General features: G+C 42.6%; 1 protein-coding gene across 5 annotated transcripts in view; it reads right to left on the minus strand.

Moving 5' to 3' along the window:
* The window catches only part of MAST4 (microtubule associated serine/threonine kinase family member 4), a 414,954-nt gene that overhangs the window by 93,648 nt on the left and 302,575 nt on the right, over positions 1 to 18,731 (minus strand). For all 5 annotated transcript variants that reach the window (XM_054032193.1, XM_054032192.1, XM_054032196.1 and 2 more), the window contains one exon: positions 6,726 to 6,814. In XM_054032193.1, the coding sequence (XP_053888168.1) occupies positions 6,726 to 6,814 (89 nt within the window). The remainder of the gene's footprint in view (positions 1 to 6,725; positions 6,815 to 18,731) is intronic.

The raw sequence follows: 18,731 nt of genomic DNA on the forward strand, positions 1-18,731 counted from the left end.
TCCACAATAGGAGAGGCTATTGTTTACTTAGTAGTAACTAAGGTGAATCAGTACCTACTATAATAACCACAATATAATTAAGTTCAATATCCCCCCAAAACTAGTGATTTAACACTAAACTTCAGGGAGGGGAATTTCAAACATTTATAAACAGCAAATTACCTTAATTTTTAGTTGTACAAGGAAATAAGACCACACATTATTAAAATCCTCCATCTATTAATAATGTGATAACTCAAGTCACTCAGAGCAATTCAGAATTCTAAATTAATTTTTTTTTCATTTTCTCAGATAGTTAATGATTAGAGCTGGTGGAAAACAGCTATCCTGTCCTGCGAAACATGTGCGTAAACTCACGTCAATTAATGGAGAATAAAAAAAGATTATACATTCATGCAACCTAATGTGATTGATGAATTGGTGCCTTTAGATGGGTCAAGTGCACAATGCTGCGAAGTACATGAAGACTCCGTGCATGCTTTGGATCAGACTTTACACTCTAATAGGCATGTGTGTGAAGTCTGAATGAGAGATCAATGTGCTTAGCCAAAGGTGCCAACTCCGTGGGTGCTCCAGGGCTAGAGCATCCATGGGGGAAAACAATGGTGCGTGCTGAGCACCCAGAAGCAGCCCTCCTATCAGCACCTCCCCCTCCCCTCGGCGCCTCCTGTCCACCAGCGGGCCCCACCGATCAGCACTTCCCATTCCCTCCCTGCACCTCCCGCCCGCTGCAATCAGCTCTTTAGCAGCGTACAGGCGGCCGGGACAGGGAGGAGTGAAGACTCAGCGTGCTTGGGGGAGAGAGCAGAATAGGGCAGGAAGAGGCTGGGCGGGGGTGGAAGAAGTGGGGCGGGGTGGAGGTCTGGCCTTGAGGGCAAGGGTGGAGTGGGGGCAGGGCCTGGGGCAGAGCTGGGAGTCACGCACCCCCCCCCGGCACAATGGAAAGTCTGCGCCTGTGTGCTTAGCTCCCTTTTAATACAGGTAAGTCAATTAAAGTACATTAAACTAGATCTATATAATGCCATGGCTGAGATTTAAATCACAGATGCCAGCATTAAAGTTTAGCATGAAACGCAGAACAGTTTTACAAAAGGCTGTGTATGCATAAAAGGATCAAGCTACAATTGCTATGGAAACAAACACACAAAACAAAAACAATAAAAACCCTGAATTCCCTGACCTGGAGGAGATTCTAATTGCACACTTTGACAATTTGGCTGTTCAGCAGAGGAGGTGGCTATGCTGGAGGCATTTAGCTGGAAAAGAGCTTTTAGTGACAATAGCCCTAGATGCTGCTCAAGGTGCTGCAACAACCCCCTGCCTCCTATAACTCTGAATTTGTCTGTGGTTCCTTCAGAAATCAAAGGATCTATTGTCAAAAGTGTCATGGATCCCAAGGCCAGCCCCGGAAGTCTATAAGGAAGACTGAATAACCCAAGATCTTTAGTAAAAGGCTGAATGACAAGCTTTCAACCCTACCAATGAGATTACATCCGTTTGTATTGGTTTTCTGTTTTCACAAGAAAGAGAACTAGAACAGTGGTTCCCAAACTGGAGTTCACGAAATGTTACAGGTGGTTCTTGGGAAAAAATTCCCTAATGGCGGACAGAGCTGTCAATAGGGAGCACGGGGCCTGGAGCCTGGACTTCCAAGAGCTAACCAGATCAAAGCAAGCATATCTATCACACGGAGGAGATTTAAACTTCAAGACTCCTTTTAAGAAATGGAAAGGGAGGTTTTTTTGCTGTTTTTAAAATTAAATAGGCAGCTAGTCTTGTTTTAAAAATTATTATAAGGAACAAATTTAAGCCTTGTTGTAACGTGCGTTGTTTGCCTGGACTGCTGAAGACCTGAATGCTTGTGTAGGAAGAACTTTGAGTTGGCCTCTTAAATACTTTCATGCTGTTTCACATCTGATACTCCTTGATGAAACATAGGATCCTTGTCTTATAACAGGCTTATTCAAAGTGATACAAGCTACAAAAGTGAGATCTTGGAAGAGTGTTGCCATTTTCATAATGTAATAAAAATACTGTAATGATAAATAATAATTAATAATAGTGTGTGATAAGCATGTCATAAAAGCAATTTATATTTCCAAGATAACTGCTTTTATAATTTATAATCAGGTAAAAGAGAAAATCTCTGGAAATATTCATTTTTAGGAGGGGGTTCACGAGACATGAAACTTTAGTGAAAGGGATTCACATGTTGTTAAAGTTTGGGAATCCCTGAACTAGAAACATCTTTTAAACAACAAAAATGGAGACGTCCCTCACATGTGCAGGTGCCTCATAAAGACATGCCTGTCGGGTGGAGGGGGCTACAAGCCTTGTGGGCCCTAAAGTCTAGCTTACCACCCATGTCAGTTATCTCTGCACAGCTGCCCCGGTATCTTCACAGAACACAACAAATTTGTGGATAAGCAAGAGAAGTTCTATATCTGCTGCTCACTTCAACTTTGTGCTCTTTCATGGGCAGCTTGTGAATCTCTGGCTGGGGGAGGCTAGCCCCCAGCCCTGCCCCTTCCATCTGAGACTCCGCCCCTTCCATACACCCCAAACCCAGAGCCCCCCCATCGCAGCCGGCGGCCCCCGCCCCGCCGCTCCTCCCAGTCCTGGAGCACCTGGAGGGAGAGCGCGGAGTGTTGCTGCAGCCTCCCCAGCCCCAGGAAGGCAGGTGGCATGGCCCAGCCCCTGGAGCCCAGCAGCGCCGCCAAAGAGGGGCCCTGGGGGGCGGAGTGTGAGCGAGGCCATGCTTGGCTGTTTGGGAAGGCTCCCCCAGCCTCCCCTACTGGCCGCCCATGCTCTCTTTGTTTCCTTTAGTCCCAGCCACACCCACTTAAGCCTCCTCTCTGACTCAAGCTTAGGACTGCTTATTGTTCGACAAGACACTACTGCAATACCCGGGGCTGCTCCTGGCTCCCATTACTTATCAATAAATCTGGCTAATCTTTGGCTGCTGCCACTCAAGCAGCAATCTCTAGTGACCTGCAATGCAGCTGCTTCATCAAGCGGCTTGTTGCTTTTTCACTCACTTCTCTTGCTCTCTCTACTTTGTATTCCTGGGGGAATTCTGCACCAAAAATTTAAAAATTCTGCAAAATTCTGTATATTTTATTTGTCAAAATAACACAATATAATCATGCCGTTTTCAATTATTTTGGTAATTGATTTCAAAATACCTTGCAGCACATATGTCTAAAAATACAGACACCAAAAAGATTCCCCCAGGAGTAGAGAGTTAAAGAAACCCCTATGACGACTCTGTTCCTGTTTCTCCATTATGCTTTTGTTGAGCGCCTCAGTCTGGGTGCGTCACATGTGCCAGCTGGGCACATCTTGGGAGGAAAAAAAAACTCTGCCCCTCCGGTCTTTTAGTCAATTCCTGTTTTTTTGCCCTGCCCCCACATGGTTGCCATATTTCAAGTTCCCAAATAGAGAACACTGCCAGGGAGGGGAAGGGAGAGCTGCAGGGGTGGGGGGTTCAGTTGGGAAGTATTGGAAGGGTGTATGTGTATTTGCACAGGGTATTGGAAGGTGCTGGAGGGGATATTTGGGGGACATTGGAGGTGGCTGCGCAGGGCCCCCCCGGCTCAAACACCAGCACCCCCTCCACCCAGAGCTCAGCCGCGGGGCCAGGCACCCACACCCCCTCCCTACAGAGCTCAGTCACGGGCCCAGATAACCGCACCGCCCCAGCCCAGCCACAAGTTCCACTCCATGCAGCTTTGTTACTGTCTTGCCAGGCAGAGACGACCTGTACCTGCTGATAGTGGGGAGACGGGGGCAAAATTTAAAGATTTGGTCACCACCATAACAGCTCAAGTCATGCTCCCCCCCCCCCCACCCCGGCAGAAACTCTCCTTTACCCTCACTCTCCCCTCCTGGAAAGCAGCGGCCCCTCCCTGCAATTCCCAGCTGTTGCTCTCTCCCCATAGGGCTCAGCTCACGGGCTCCAGCAGCTGCTGTGCAGGAAGGTGGCCCGACGGCACCAGGTGACTGACTGGGGCTGACAAATCCGGGAACTGCTGCCCTCCCTCGTAGGCACACTGAGCTGGGGAGCAGGGCTCTGCTGGGTCTAGTGGCCCCAGCAGTGGCCAGCAGCTCTGCAGCGCCAATTCTGTGGGGAAAAATTAAATTCTACGCAGGACATTAATTCTTCACAAATTCTGCAGGTGCAGTGGAGCATAATTCCCCCAGGGATAACTTTGGTATGGCAACTAGGCTGCTAATTAAAACAATTTCTCCCAGGCACTCCAGATTTTCTCATCCCTCTAGCATATGCACGAAGGGCTGGTAGCTAGAGTTGCCAACCCTCCAGGATTGTCCTCGAGTCTCCAGGAAACAATGTGTCATTATATAATGCCTGCATCTGTAATTTTCACTCCATGCATCCGAAGAAGTGAGGTTTTTTTATCCACGAAAGCTTATGCCCAAATAAATCTGTTAGTCTTTAAGGTGCCACCAGACTCGTGGTTGTTTTTGTGGATACAAACTAACACGGCTACCTCCTAATACAAGAAATAAAGATTAATCTTTAATTAAAGATTATGTCATGGGATGAAACCTCCAGATACATGTCCAACCAAAACTGGCAACCATACTGGTAGGTGTCTCCTCTATGACAGACATCAAACAGTGGCCCCAGAGCAAAAGGTGGAAAAAGAAAAAAAGCAAAACCCACACACAACAAAGGGGCTCTGCAGTAATAATAACTAATTCTCAAGAGTTTCTGCAACCTTCCCCCCTTCTTTCAGCTGCATCATTGAAAAATGACTTTCCAAACAATCATGAACTATGGAACAATACAGTAAAGATAATCTCATCTTCAAATAGTTTTAGAAAGTTTATTCACTACAGGAGGGCCGATATTAAAAACCCCACACACCCATCAGGAGCAACTCTGATAAGCCATGAATCCCATAAAACCTAGAGTACTGAGAACTTTTCTATGCTGAGAATTTGTTCTGATTTCCGCCATCAGCAGCCAGCTACTGGCATAGCTGCACCAGTGTCAACTTCTAGTGTAGACAAGCAAAACCAGGATTTGCAGCTTATCTCTGTCTGAAAGGAGTGCAAACCACAGCTTTCCTGGTCTACAATAGACACTTGAACTGGGGTGATTACATCAGTGGCTGGAATTATGGCAAATCCTTAATACAAACGAGGCCCAAAACTACACAACTGCAAAAACAGTCATCAAACATGTTAAGTGTGGGGTGAAATATATTAGAACATGAGCGATTCCAGTGGATCACTGGGAACTATAACAATTATTGTGACAAGCAGTCATAATAAGCTCTTGAATGGGTTGCATATATTGTTTAATGAAGGGGATGCCAAGTGGTTTCAACCCCACATTTGACCTACTTAATAATAATAATTAATACTAGCACTTATACTACTGTTTTTCATCTTAAAAGCAGCTTCTCAACAGTCATATGACAGCAATATAATTGTTCCCATTTTATAGATTGAGGAACTGAACAAGAGAGGTTAAGTGACATGCCAAAAGCCATAGACAGTCATCATCAGTCATGAATAAACCTCAGAAGTTCGTGACTTCCAGGTTTTCGCTCAGGCCAGTAGACCATTCCCGTCGCTCTTTAAAATGATTGCAACCTGGTATGAAATGTGTCAGATTCTAAGCACTGATTTGTTTAAAAAAAAAAAAATTCACCCACTCTATTGCGGAGTTTGAAGCCTCACCAGTCCCTGCCTTCATGAACTGTGTACAAAAACTCAGGCTCTCTTTGCAGGCTATGCAATGGCATTATACATATATTTTTATTCCTATAGCTGCATAGGGCTCCTGCCCACAATTGTGAGGATAGGCATATTTCTCACCTAACATTGCTGGTCAGCTGCACAAGACAGCCTGCTAATGTCTTACTGACTGAACCTACCATTCCCTTTAAAAAATACAGATGAAATCCATCTTTCTGCTGTCTCCTTTAACTTGTAAGCTGTCAACCAGCTCCCCACAGCCACACTTTAACAACCTTTGACAGCCTGCCTGCCTGCCTATGGCTAATGCCAATTCCCACACTCACACCTTCTTATTGTAGCACTCCCAGGGATTTAATTGCGACAACTGCACACACAATGTAACACAAAATACATCTTTGTTATACTGTATGCTGCTGTATAGACAAGATTCCTATACAAAACAGATAATAAATAACAATAAAGCTGCTCTTATTTACAGATTTTAATCCATAGATCTCAATGTGCTTTTCAAACAAAGTGTCATGATCACCAATTTATAGATGGGGAAACCGAGGTACAGAAAGTTGAAGTGACCCTGACCAATGTCAAACACAAGGTCAGCAACAGAACTGGGAACAGAACTCAAAATATCCTGATTTGCTATCAAACGTCCCATCCACTGACAACATTGCCTCTATGTTGCAAGGTATCGTATGTTCGTTTCACACTGCACTGAGGTTGGAGAATGGGGAAAATCTACACCTGTCAACATGTAATAGGGCAAAAATAATGTTATTCACACAAGCTATTTCCAGGGTGCCTATCACCATAGTTTAGTAGTTCCTAACACAGTAATTAGGGCTCTCATCATGATTATTCTCAAACTTTAGTTATTACAAACAATGGAGAGAAAAGTTACACTGCAGAAGTGTAGTGGACTAGACAATGTGTTTCTCCTAAAGAATTAAAGGCATTAATGCAAGTAATGGCATAGGTGAAGATAGATGGTTTACCTGCATGAGCTGAAAGAGGTGAATGAGGCCGAGGCAGAGCTGAAGACTGGCCATTGCCTATCAAACTCTTTCGGTTACTTGTCCGACAACTGTAGGGGAAAAAAAAAGTAACTTAAAACCAGAAAACAGTACACCCTCTCAATACCCTCTTACTCATAAGGCCCAATCCTGCACTCATTCAGCCCCCCAGTTTCCCATTCAAATCAAAACCATACGTTTCAACAAGAGTTTTGAGTATGCAAGAAATCTAGATTAGGCACATACTGGATAATGGCAAGAAGTGCCACTTCCCATATAACTGCATAAGATAATACATCACTGATAATTACCCAGTTTGCACTTCATTTACCATTCAGTGAGTACAAAGACCTATGCACCAATTTACAGTACTTTAGGCAACATTCTGTGTCACTAGTGTACTATCTTGTGACATATGCCTGTTATTATACATACAACATGCATAAATACATCAAAACAAATCTGAGTTTGGAATTGTCAGGCAATAATTAAAGATATTTGTGTTTACATGAACTTTCTCACTCCAAATCGCATGCAATGAAGAGCAATGATTTGTCAATCTTATGATGATACACTAATTAAAATCTAATTATTGGGATAAATTTCACATCTGTGCCTTCCATCAATAGAACAGACGATGCCAACAAAGATAAATGCATTCATTCACACATTTTTCATCTCAAGTACTGCTAATCCACTGTTTCTCCCCCCCATAATAGATTATTATAAGAGAAATATTAAATTCATACATCTATTAAAGTAAGGGAGAAGATGGGACCTTTTCCTTTAACTGCATCTTAGTATTTGTAAAAATTTACTTTTTACTACCTTATAACCATAATCAAACATGGGCACTACTTAATTTATGCGTATAAGCAGCTCCATGAAACCATGGGACTACTTGTGCATAAAGTTAAGCAGGTGTGTAAGTGTTTGCAGGAGTGAATGAGGGGTCATAAATTTTACTTGCAAAGACTTTAAAGGGATATTGAAATAAATTCAGTCCAAAAATTTAGCCTAACACGATCAGAAATATTTCCAGTATTATAATAAGTTTCAATAAAAGTAGGGTTTTAATTAAATATTTCCCTGCATTGTTTCCAATTTAAACATTATATCATTGTGCTTTGTATGACTACCAGAAAGGGAAACTGACTAGTTTCCTCATTATACAAGCAGAATAAAATATAAAAAAGGTGAGAAAACAGCATAAATCAGAGGTGGGCCTACTACGGCCTGCGGGCCACATCCAGCCCGCAGGACCATCCTGCCTGGCCCGAGCTCCCGGCTGGGGAAGCTAGCCCCAGCCCCTTCCCCGCAGCCTCACCTCGCCGCGCCGCCAGCACTCTGGCCCGCCTCTCCTGCCAGGCGGCACGGGCGGCATGGCTGGCTGCAAGCTTCTGCTGCTCTGAGCAGCATGGTTAAGGGGGGTGGGGGGATTGGATAAGGGCAGGGGGTCCCCGGGGGCAGTCAGGGGACAGGGGGAGGTTGGATGGGGCGGGGGGGGGCAGTCAGGGGATAGGTAGCAGGGGGGTTGAATAGGGGGTGGGGTCCTGGGGAGCAGGGGCCCCAGGAGGGGGCGGTCAGGGGACAAGGAGCGGGGGGGTGTTGGATAGGTTGGGGGATCCTGAGGAGGGCAGTCAGGGTGCGAGAAGTGGGAGGGGGCAGGGGCCAGGCTGTTTGGGGAGGCACAGCCTTCCCTACCTAGTCCTCCATACAGTTTTGCAACGCCAATGTGGCCCTCGGGCCAAAAATGTTTGCCCACCCCTGGCATAAATAGTTAGCAGTAAATCAGATTTTTTAAAATCCAAGGCATTACTGACAACATAGTCAATGTTTTAAAAACATTGCTTTTTAACTGCACAGCATGTGCTGAATTACTGTTACTTAGTTCTGATTAACGGTATGCAATGTGGCAGCAGAAGAGCCCACCAAAAAGACCATTTGGTTTCTCCTGACCATATAAGAACAGAGTCAGACTGTCACAGTTAGCTGGTTGGTAACATAGAAAATATCAGACTGATTTTATGTATTATGCATTTGTTTAGCACATCCCAGAACCACATAACAATATCAAAGAAATAGGACAAACTGATGGGAAAAATCTAAATTTAAATGCACAGGGAAATTAAAAACTCTGCATATGTGGTCTTTTTGAGATGGTGGATCTGCAAAAATGTATCCTGCTAAATATTTTGTCATCCCCAATTTAAAAATTAGGTAAAATCCCACTAACTCCCACCTATTATCTGGATGTCAGTGAAAAATTTAATATAGTTTTTGTGGTAAATTTTTGATTTCTAAAGATTGGTGGTTTGGGTTCTGTCATATGGTATTTCTTCTCCGATTAAACCAATCATATATGCTCCATAGGATAGGAGCCCATTGGACTTATTCTGTAAGACTGTGGGAGAGAAAAAATAATATCTAACTCCAAAAGGTGCCAACTGGTGGTAGGAGAGCACCAGAGCTCTCTTCCCAGTCCTCAAAGATGACATCACTGGGGGGGAAGGGAGGACAAATTGCCACAGGACCTTTTCTGAGTAGGTGGACTGTGTGGGGATACAGGGCTGTAGAGCCTGCATAGGTTCGAGAAGCAATCACATTTTCCCCACATTGTTAGCTTTATATATATTTTTCTACTGTTGAAGCTGGTTTATTAAATGCTTCTCTATGACATTTTTGTAAAGTTCTGGCTGTATAGCTAAACTATTCTATATGTTTTGCTCTTGTAAAATTGATATCTGTTATTGGTTGCTTTTGTAAGTACTGTAGAGCTATTATATGGTATACTTTAGTTTTTTAATGTTATTTACCCTTATAGTCTTAAATGTAGGACAAGAATTGTTTAAAGGGGAAAGGAGATTAACTGAAATAAACAGAGAAAAAAACTGAAAATGCAAAATATTTATATTTGAACTGTATTTTAGCAGTGGTTCTAAAGCCGGTCCGCTGCTTGTTCAGGGAAAGACCCTGGCGGGCCGGGCCAGTTTGTTTACCAGCCGCGTTCACACGTTCAGCCGGTCGCGGCTCCCACTGGCCATGGTTTGCCGCTCCAGGCCAATGGGGGCTACGGGAAAGGCGGCCAGCACATCCCTCGGCCCGCGCTGCTTCCCGCAGCCCCCATTGGCCTGGAGCAGCGAACCGCAGCCAGTGGGAGCCGCGATCGGCCGAACCTGTGGACGCGGCAGGTCAACAAACTGGCCCGGCCCACTGGGCCTTTCCCTGAACAAGCGGCGGACCGGCTTTGAGAACTACTGTTTTAAAGAATTTGTCAAGGGTACTCAATGCTTAAGATAGGTGTTTTTTATGTAGTCAATATTTCTTTTATTTAAAATTGTCCATATTAAATACTCCATATTTCTACAGACCACACATCCAAAATCATCTTGTCATATTCCATCCCTAAGTTTTATATAGCTGTGGTATCCTGTGGCAAAACCCAGCTTATCTTCTGCTGCTTTTTAAAAATATTTTATTAACAGTTCATTTATTAATCTTCAATCCTGAAACTGTGTAGAGGGCACACATTTTCCGCATGCTTCAGCTTCACATTAAAAATAGTGAAAAGGGGTCCTGATTGGGAAGCAGACTTTGAGGACCATCCATTGCTGACACTGCTGTCCGTACACTTTTTGGCATTTGCACTGAAGCCCTTTTCTCTGATGAGGCACTAACATGCTGGAGGGCTTCTGAGGTGTGTCAATATTACTGTTTCCTATACACCACAAACCTACTTCCCATATTATGTACAGTTAGTATAAAATCATTATGCAAAGTAAACTATCCCAAACTTCTCACGTTGCTCCTCCATCATCATGTACATCTAAAACATCTTCTCCTTCTGTCACAGTGTGCTTCTAAATACCTAAATGTTTACCTCAAAGATAACCACTATCCTACTGCTAATCAAAATTTGGCAAGCATGAAATGTGGCATGAAAGTGGCTTTTTTTGCACTTCAATGATTTAATTTTAAAAAACCACACACTGCTTCAGTATTTCACAGGTATGAAATTACCAGAAATCTCACTAAAAATACCCTTTCATCAATTTTAGCTATAATTATGTCCAAGTATAGGACTCTGTGATTCAGTTATTTAATTGGAACTATATAAGTGGCATCGCTGAAATTATTAGTTTAATAAAGAGCGTTGCTAAAAATTCAAATCTAAGCAAATGAGGACTGTATTCAGTATTCTAGTATATTCTCCAGACAAAAAGTTAGTGATACCTTTTCCACACACAAAGGTAGGGATCGTTACCAAAAACATTTCATTCAAACGGCCCCCTACCCCAGCTCTGTTTTACGGTTCCCCCCTTTACTTTTTTAAAGTTAATACTGGAAACTAGGGTGGCATTATCGTCATTGGGCAAAATGTATGCAATAAATAAAGCCTTATTTTCAAGAGATATTCTTAGATGTCATTGAGGCTTTAGGCAGAATTTATTTATTACCATGCTGATTTAAATATTCTTTTAAAGAGAATAAAATGTAGAGAGGATGACACCTCCTTGCATTAGCTCTCTTGATAATAAGGTAAGATGTGAATCACTGCATGAAAGGGAAACTTCTACTTAGACTGTGACCATAACTTTATTTTTTATTTTGTTTCACAAAGACTTTGAATTATGTCATCCATCCTACAGCAGTGTAACCCTAAGAAGTGTGACTCTTGCACCCCGTTAAGGCCTGCATTAAGGAGGACCTCTGTGGGTGGAAAATGTACAGGGAATCATGCAAAGATCAGGGCTGTTAGAACAAAAAAGAGTTGAGAACTCATGGTGGAGGAAGCAAAGGGTTGCCAACTATCCCAGCAATTTTGCTGCATTTGGCCCTGTAACATCAACTTTCAGTATATAAAAAACCCCCAAAACATCCCAGAGATAGTTCAGGTGGACAAAATAATTTATCCATTTCCTTTTATCTTCCAAGCTCCGTGTGGGCATCAAGCCACCCTTTCATCGTATTGCCTTTCTTAACAGTTATTTTCCCCCCAACCAAATCTGAAAGGATAAACCTTAGCTGATCAGAGGCAGCACTGACAGGAGAAAGATTTGTCTTGAGCAGAACAAAGTCAGAATAGTATTGGAACAGTCTACAGAGATGGTAACTTCAGGCAGCACAGACCACGGTAAGCCACATAGAGAACTGTGCCCACAACACACAATTATATAGGACCCGGATTTTATATCCTGATAAGGATGCCTATCACTAAGAAGAGTCCTGCCAGCGGTGAATAAGCCAGACAGCAGGTGTGACTCATGATTTAGAGACTACCCAGGGAAAAAAAACCTTTAAAAAAGGGAAACTACTGTATGTCTTCAATGTTCCTCATTTAAATTAATATTAATTAATTAATTAATTAAAGACCTGGGGCCACACACAGAAGAATGCCAAATATACAAGCTTAACATTTTCTGTCAGTCTCCCTCTCCTCTTTCCCAGGCACTCCCTCTTTGGACTGTTTTTCACCTACTGGTATGAGGCCAACTGTATGAAGCATGTACATAAGGAGAAGTTATGAACCCTACATGTCTGGAAAGGGAGTAATTACAGAATCTGATAAAAACACCTTAAAACCATCTCCAACCCATAGTCTTGTTGTAATTTTATGTTACATCAGATCATCGACATCCTGGATCACCGTCACTGCTCCCTACCTATCTTCGATTCCAAATCAGAATTACCTACTTGGTTTTCAAATTCATCTTGACTGGTTCCACCTTACCTCCCTGTTCTCATATCCACCTACTCCCCTGCCCACTCACTCTCCTCTTCCTATCCTGGTTTCTTGTTTCTCTTCTCTCAACTTTACAGGGATGGGGAATTGCTTGTTCATTTTTACTATTCCCTGTCAGGAAAAATGACCTAACCTCCTCCTCCCTCTGAGTCACTTCTCCTTAGAACCAAGCTTTCAACTTTAGCATAGGATTGACTCTCCCAGTGAAAGGGTTTTGTAATATAATGGATGAAGGATGCTACATAAAAATAATTTTTATTGAATCACATAAAATTAATCTCATAACACATGGGTGCAGTGTAACTACTGACTTCTAGGATTCAGGTAAATGAACCCTAACCCTGTTGCTGCTGAAACAGCTGCCCCTCTCGGTACACCAGACAAAATCCATTTGGGCAGTTTGTTAAAACAGGGCCAATAAAGCAGATGACAAAACTGCTAGTGTGACTATTGAAGGAGAACAGCAGAGAGAAGTTGCCATCCACAAGTGCTTGGAACAGAAGTATGGAAGAAAAAATTGGGGTAGAAGCAGAGGGCTCAAGGAGAGGTAGATAACACAGAACAGACAGCTTTCTAAACATTATAATCCCATAAATCACAACTGCCAGTTTCAGGGGGTAGCCGTGTTAGTCTGTATCTACAAAAACAACAAGGAGTCTGGTGGCACCTTAAAGACTAACAGATTTATTTGGGCATAAACTTTCGTGAGTAAAAACCTCACTTCTTCGGATGCATAGAGTGAAAGTTACAGATGCAGGCATAATATACTGACACATGGAGAGCAGGGAGTTACTTCACAAGTGGAGAACCAGTGTTGACAGAGCCAATTCAATCAGGGTGGATGTAGTCCACTCCCAATAATAGATGAGGAGGTGTCAATTCCAGGAGAGGAAAAGCTGCTTCTGTAGTGAGCCAGCCACTCCCAGTCCCTATTCAAGCCCAGATTAATGGTGTTGAATTTGCAAATGAATTTTATTTCAGCTGTGAACAGGAGGCTGCCAGGCAACTCTCCAAGACCACATTCTACAGGCCACTATCCTCTGATCCCACTGAGGAATACCAAAAGAAACTACACCATCTGCTCAAGAAACTCCCAGCTACAGTACGGGAACAAATCTACATGGACACACCTGCAGAACCCCGACCAGGCGTATTCTATCTGCTACCCAAGATCCATAAACCCGGAAACCCTGGACGCCCCATCATCTCAGGCATTGGCACTCTGACAGCAGGATTATCTGGCTATTTGGACTCTCTTCTCAGACCCTATGCTACCAGCACTCCCAGCTATCTTCGAGACACCACCGACTTCCTGAGGAAACTACAATGCATTGATGTTCTTCCTGAAAACACCATCCTGGCCACCATGGATGTAGAAGCACTTTACACCAATATTCCACATGAGGATGGACTACAAGCTGTCAGGAACAGTATCCCTGATGAGGCCACAGCAAGCCTGGTGGCTGAGCTTTGTGACTTTGTCCTCACCCACAACCACTTCAGATTTGGGGACAACTTATACCTTCAAGTCAGTGGCACTGCTATGGGTACTCGCATGGCCCCACAGTATGCCAACATTTTTATGGCTGACTTAGAACAACGCTTCCTCAGCTCTCGTCCCCTAATGCCCCTCCTCTACTTGCGCTATATTGATGACATCTTCATCATATGGACCCACGGAAAGGAGGCCCTTGAAGAATTCCACCTGGACTTCAACAATTTCCACCCCACCATCAACCTCAGCCTGGACCAGTCCACACAAGAGATCCACTTCCTGGACACTACAATACAAATAATTGATGGTCACATAAACACCACCCTGTACCGGAAACCTACTGACCGCTATACGTATCTACATGCCTCCAGCTTCCATCCAAGACACATCACACGATCCATTGTCTACAGCCAAGCCCTAAGATACAACCGAATTTGCTCCAACCCCTCAGACAGAGACAAACACCTACAAGATCTTTATCAAGCATTCGTAAAACTACAATACCCACCTGGAGAAGTGAGGAAACAGATTGACAGAGCAAGACGGGTACCCAGAAATCACCTACTGCAGGACAGGCCCAACAAGGACAATAACAGAACACCACTGGCCATCACATACAGCCCCCAGCTAAAACCTCTCCAGCGCATTATCCACGATCTACAACCTATCCTAGAAAATGATCCCTCACTCTCACAGACCTTGGGAGGCAGGCCAGTCCTCGCTTACAGACAACCCCCCAACCTGAAGCAAATACTCACCAGCAACTACACACCACACCACAGAAACATCAACCCAGGAACCTATCCCTGTAGCAAACCTCGTTGCCTACTCTGTCCCCATATCTACTCTGGAAACAGCATCACAGGACCCAACCACATCAGCCACAACATCAGGGGCTCATTCACCTGCACATCCACTAATGTCATATATGCCATCATGTGCCAGCAATGCCCCTCTGCCATGTACATTGGCCAAACCGGACAGTCCCTCCGCAAAAGAATAAATGGACACAAATCGGACATCAGGAATGGTAACATACATAAGCCAGTAAGTGAACACTTCAATCTCCCTGGTCATTCTATTACAGATTTAAAAGTCACTATCATTGAACAAAAAGACTTCAGAAACAGACTTCAAAGAGAAACAGCTGAACTAAAATTCATTTGCAAATTCAACACCATTAATCTGGGCTTGAATAGGGACTGGGAGTGGCTGGCTCACTACAGAAGCAGCTTTTCCTCTCCTGGAATTGACACCTCCTCATCTATTATTGGGAGTGGACTACATCCACCCTGATTGAATTGGCTCTGTCAACACTGGTTCTCCACTTGTGAAGTAACTCCCTGCTCTCCATGTGTCAGTATATTATGCCTGCATCTGTAACTTTCACTCTATGCATCCGAAGAAGTGAGGTTTTTACTCACGAAAGCTTATGCCCAAATAAATCTGTTAGTCTTTAAGGTGCCACCTAACTGCCAGTTTGTTATTTTCTATCATATCTGTGTTAACACAATATTGTTTTACTTCCAAGGGGCTCTAACATAGATACAGCTTAAACTGGGGGGGTCTGAATGACTTTTAAAGTAGAAAATATGTTAAAGAAAACAGGAGTGGTTAAAGTGCTGATGAACTCCAAGACTGATCAGTGCAAGAATCTGAAAGGCAAACATGGTACAGACCTAAATAGCTTAGGTGAAAATAGAAATTATTTCTTCTTTATTTTTTATAATAAACCTAGTAATTTAATCACTACATCTCTATTACAGTATTCAGAATAGCTTATCATAATTATACAAAAAATACAGTTTTGTAACAAATACTATATGTATCTTTAAATGCAGTATGCCCTGTTACATGCAAAGAAGAATCCATGACTTCTTTACAACTACAAAAAATATTTTCATCCCTAAACATTTGATGATTTTTTATCTGCTATATCCCACGTCAATGTTTTACAAGTAGTATTTAGCATTTGTGAAAGTTGCCAAGTTTGCAGCTCTGGAAATTGAAATTCTCCACTTATCCACAGAGCAGGGACAACATGAGACTGCAGTGAAAGCCATCCTGACCCTTGGCTTCTTGTAAAATACTTTCAATAAGTGTACCAGCTGTGATGTTGACAGAACTGGACTGAAACCATTAACTCATTGCATATACCTATGAAACCACCAGCACATCGAAAGGATATTTATTCTTAACAAATCAAGACTGTTTAAACACACACTAAAGAAAGACAGCATTTCAGAGCTGAAGCATTAAATGCAAGTTTCCTGATAAGGTAATGAAGAGAATGGCTAATGAATGACACCGTGAGGTGTGCTATCATGGAAGAATCTTCTTCCACCCGGGCATATGAGCGCTAATACATGAGTAATTACTAGCAACAAAGGTTAATTGCTAAAAAAAAACTGTAGGGAGGGACGGAGGTATTGACAGACTACCACTTGCCATGCTTTCCACAGGAAATTTGGCATCCGTTTTAATCATTTATAATGATTTCATTTCAACATGCTAAGTTATTAATAATTTACACTTATAATGAAGATGGATATGGACTATAAACGCCTCTGGCACCGCCTTTAGCAGCATGTCCTGATAACAGCACTGTTCTGCAACATAACCCTTAATTTTTGTGCCAGTGCAACATATTGGTTTAGTGGCAGGTAAAGATTAAAAAGGAATCCTGTATATTTGAAGATCTATTGCAAACAAAATCTTGTATTTGCTAATACAAATCTAGAGAGACTAGACTACTGTGGAAGCCAGAATGCAAAGGCTGGCTGTGTAGACACAAGACAGACTACTAATGTAAGAGCAGCTCTGGGGAAAGAAAAGGCAGTTACATTTTCTGTAACATTAAAAATGTATAGCTGACAAGCACCTCAGGAGAAGCAAACTGTCTCTAGTAAGACACGGGAGGTGCCCACTTTGTTTACACTGGAAAAGTTCAATTTAAGTTATGTTTAACTTGTTATGAAATGTGCTAGCCTATGACTTCACAGTTATTTATTGTCTTTATGAACACAGACACTAGAGAGTCAACTATGCAGTGGAGAGGCTTAAAGAGCAAAGTTTATCTAGTATTTTAACTGCTATTCACAGACAATAAGAGTGGGTAAGAAGTGAGCAAATGCTCTGCACTAAACCAACAGCAACATTTTACAAATAAAGTTAAAATAAGGCATGCACTGATTTTTCTTACCCCTTTATGAAAAAGTTGCTCTTCTGTATTACTTTAGAATCCCTAAGAACCCCTTTTGCAATCCTATGAGAAGTTATCTAACCCGCTCAGATAATCTAAAAGCCAGCTGCAGTGAGGGAAGGATGAGTACTGCCTATTGATGAGGCAGAGTAGTAGTCCCGTATGGTGCGCTTCTCCTCACCAAGAAGAGACAAAAGAAGACATCCTTTGAAGACACAAGATGTGATATTAGACTGCATCATTAAATGGAGTTTTGCATTGCCTTGGAGGGGAGATCTATGGGGATTCCGATGGTGCCAGAACTGTGCAGTTTTACCAGAGAAAGCAAACCAGCAGGGGTGTTCCACTGGGAATTCCTACAGGATCTGGATTGGACCAGAACCCACAGATTTCATTCAGCACTGTTTATTTTCACATCACGTAAGACTAAGGCTATCAGGCTGTAGGCTCTGAGGCTTAAAAAAGTTGAGTAAGGCTGCCATCCTTTAAAAGTTTTGGGAGACACTCTCTATTTCCACTTAAAAGCTAAAGTAGGTTCAATTAGCTATAGTGACCATGAACAGCCTAAAAAGTACAATGGGACTTGTTTTCTCAGAGATCCATTCTGTTAGCATTTTAGAGCGGTTATTCAGCTGTTCAACATCTTTTCAACTGCATATCATGGCATATACCATGTAGTGCAGTACTATTTTCTTTTATTAATTGAACTGGTCACATGTAACATTTAGTAGCTTAAGGATATTAAGAGACACAAACCTTAATAAACTAGCATAGTACTTGGGAAATAAGATTGAAAGAATGAAATGAAATAACAAAAAAGGCTCTATACTTATTAAATCACCATAACATAAAGATTGTCATGGAAAGAGTAAAGAGAATAAGAATTCGAACACAATTCTGGTTTCAGATTCACTGTGGAACAATGGCCATAGTTTCATACAGGTATAAAAGCATACCATATTTTATTTTACTTTTGAGCTAATCGTATACACAGTCAAGCTAAAATCCAGCCACACACCCCACTCACTGTAAGTAAATAATCCACAGCGATCTCTAACGAGCTAAAGGAAAGCTTTTTTGGAATTTGACTAACTGTTACAATGCAAGCATTTAGGGGTTACTTTTTTAGGTCAGTTCATTTTAAAGGAGGCTGACATTCTTCTAAAAGAAGGAGGGATGTCAAAATGTAAGGAATAAAATAAAGGGAAGAGCTGCCAATAGTCCCAGTTTGTCAGAGTCTGACCTAGATTTTTGGGAAATGATCAGGAATATTTTTACGCTTGGCCATTGGTGCAGGGAATGTAGGCAGTAGAGGGTGGCTACAGTCCTGTTGCAGAGAGATGCCTCTCTAGCTGCTGATGTAGTTGTAATCAACTCTTTCCTCTCCTGCCCTGACCGCTGCTTACTAACTGCCAACCTGTGGCTCCAGTCCTGGCACAACTAGCCGGCTAGGTCTCACCTTCTCTTAGGAGAGGCTTAAGGCAGTTCCCTCACACTGAAACCAAAAATATGTACTGCAGGTGGCTGGGCTGGTAAACTGCATTCCTG

This window comes from Malaclemys terrapin, chromosome 6, assembly GCF_027887155.1.
Source record: "Malaclemys terrapin pileata isolate rMalTer1 chromosome 6, rMalTer1.hap1, whole genome shotgun sequence".
NCBI classification, from domain to species: domain Eukaryota; kingdom Metazoa; phylum Chordata; order Testudines; family Emydidae; genus Malaclemys; species Malaclemys terrapin.